General features: G+C 36.7%; 1 protein-coding gene across 1 annotated transcript in view; it reads right to left on the reverse strand.

The window, feature by feature from the left end:
* Positions 1-210: 210 nt before the first annotated feature.
* Positions 211-1,066, reverse strand: part of LOC104954801 (syntaxin-1B-like) — a 5,942-nt gene continuing 5,086 nt past the window's right edge. Inside the window, exon 3 of the mRNA XM_010781988.1 lies at positions 211-427. Within this exon, the coding sequence (XP_010780290.1) occupies positions 288-427 (140 nt within the window). The 3' untranslated portion in view covers positions 211-287. The remainder of the gene's footprint in view (positions 428-1,066) is intronic.

A 1,066-nucleotide genomic window follows, 5' to 3' on the forward strand; every position in this document is an offset into this window, starting at 1 on the left:
AACGGGTCCCACAGACCCGAATACCATACAAGGGTTCAACTCTGGGGCTAAAAACAAGGGTCTGCAATGTTTTACAGCTGAAGGACCCCCTACTAAATATGCATGAATAACATGTAAATGGTTATTTAACTGTGTCTATAATAAATGTTGTGTTGCACAAACTCAGAACTGTATCTGATGTTTGAGCACATGTGAAAAGAACAGCGTACATGTGACTTGTGCTGTTAACACTGAAGAACACCCAGATCTGATTGAAATATGCAATATATCCGGACAGTTTATACTCATCAGCTGCACACAAAGTCGGTATAACTGTATTCCAAAAAAAGAAATGTTTCCGGATGTTTCATACCTTTTAATTTTGAGCGAACTTTATTGGCTGTCTTCTTGATGTCAGCTGTGAGGTCCTCCAGCTCCTGCTTGGTCTCTGCAAACACAAGATAAAATATTTAAATAATTATCCTTTCACAATAAAAGTCCCCTTATAGTAATAAACGTTCTCTTATTGTTATGCAGTTTGTGCTGCATGTCTGCTTATATTATAATGATTGTTATGATCATAATATTATTAATGCATATCTTTTTTACAATAATATTATAATATTTATTAATGTTATATTTAAAATAATATATTATATATTTATATTATAATATTAAGTATAATGCAGTTATTATTTTTGAACTGTACCTTTAACAGTCCCTACCATTTTGATTTATTTATTTAGATTTTGATTTAGATCTACACTTGTGTAACTCTGTCTGTCTGAGACACCACTTTTTATAATAATGATTTTGGGAGAGAGAAAAGGTCACAAGAGAAGAAGAAGAAGAAGAAGAAGAAGAAGAAGGTAGTTGATGATGTGTGTGCAGAAACAGTAACATCACATCATGTCAGTCATGTTGGAGGAGGGGTGTGTGTGTGTGTGTGTGTGTGTGTGTGTGTGTGTGTGTGTGTGTGTGTGTGTGTGTGTGTGTGCGTGCGTGCGTGCGTGCGTGCGTGCCGTGCGTGTGTGTGCGTGTGTGTGTGTGCTGCAGCAGTCAGATTTACGAGCGCTGCAGTGCCTCT

The sequence above is a fragment of the Notothenia coriiceps genome, unplaced genomic scaffold (assembly GCF_000735185.1).
Source record: "Notothenia coriiceps isolate Sejong01 unplaced genomic scaffold, NC01 NC01_scaffold00023928, whole genome shotgun sequence".
NCBI lineage: Eukaryota > Metazoa > Chordata > Actinopteri > Perciformes > Nototheniidae > Notothenia > Notothenia coriiceps.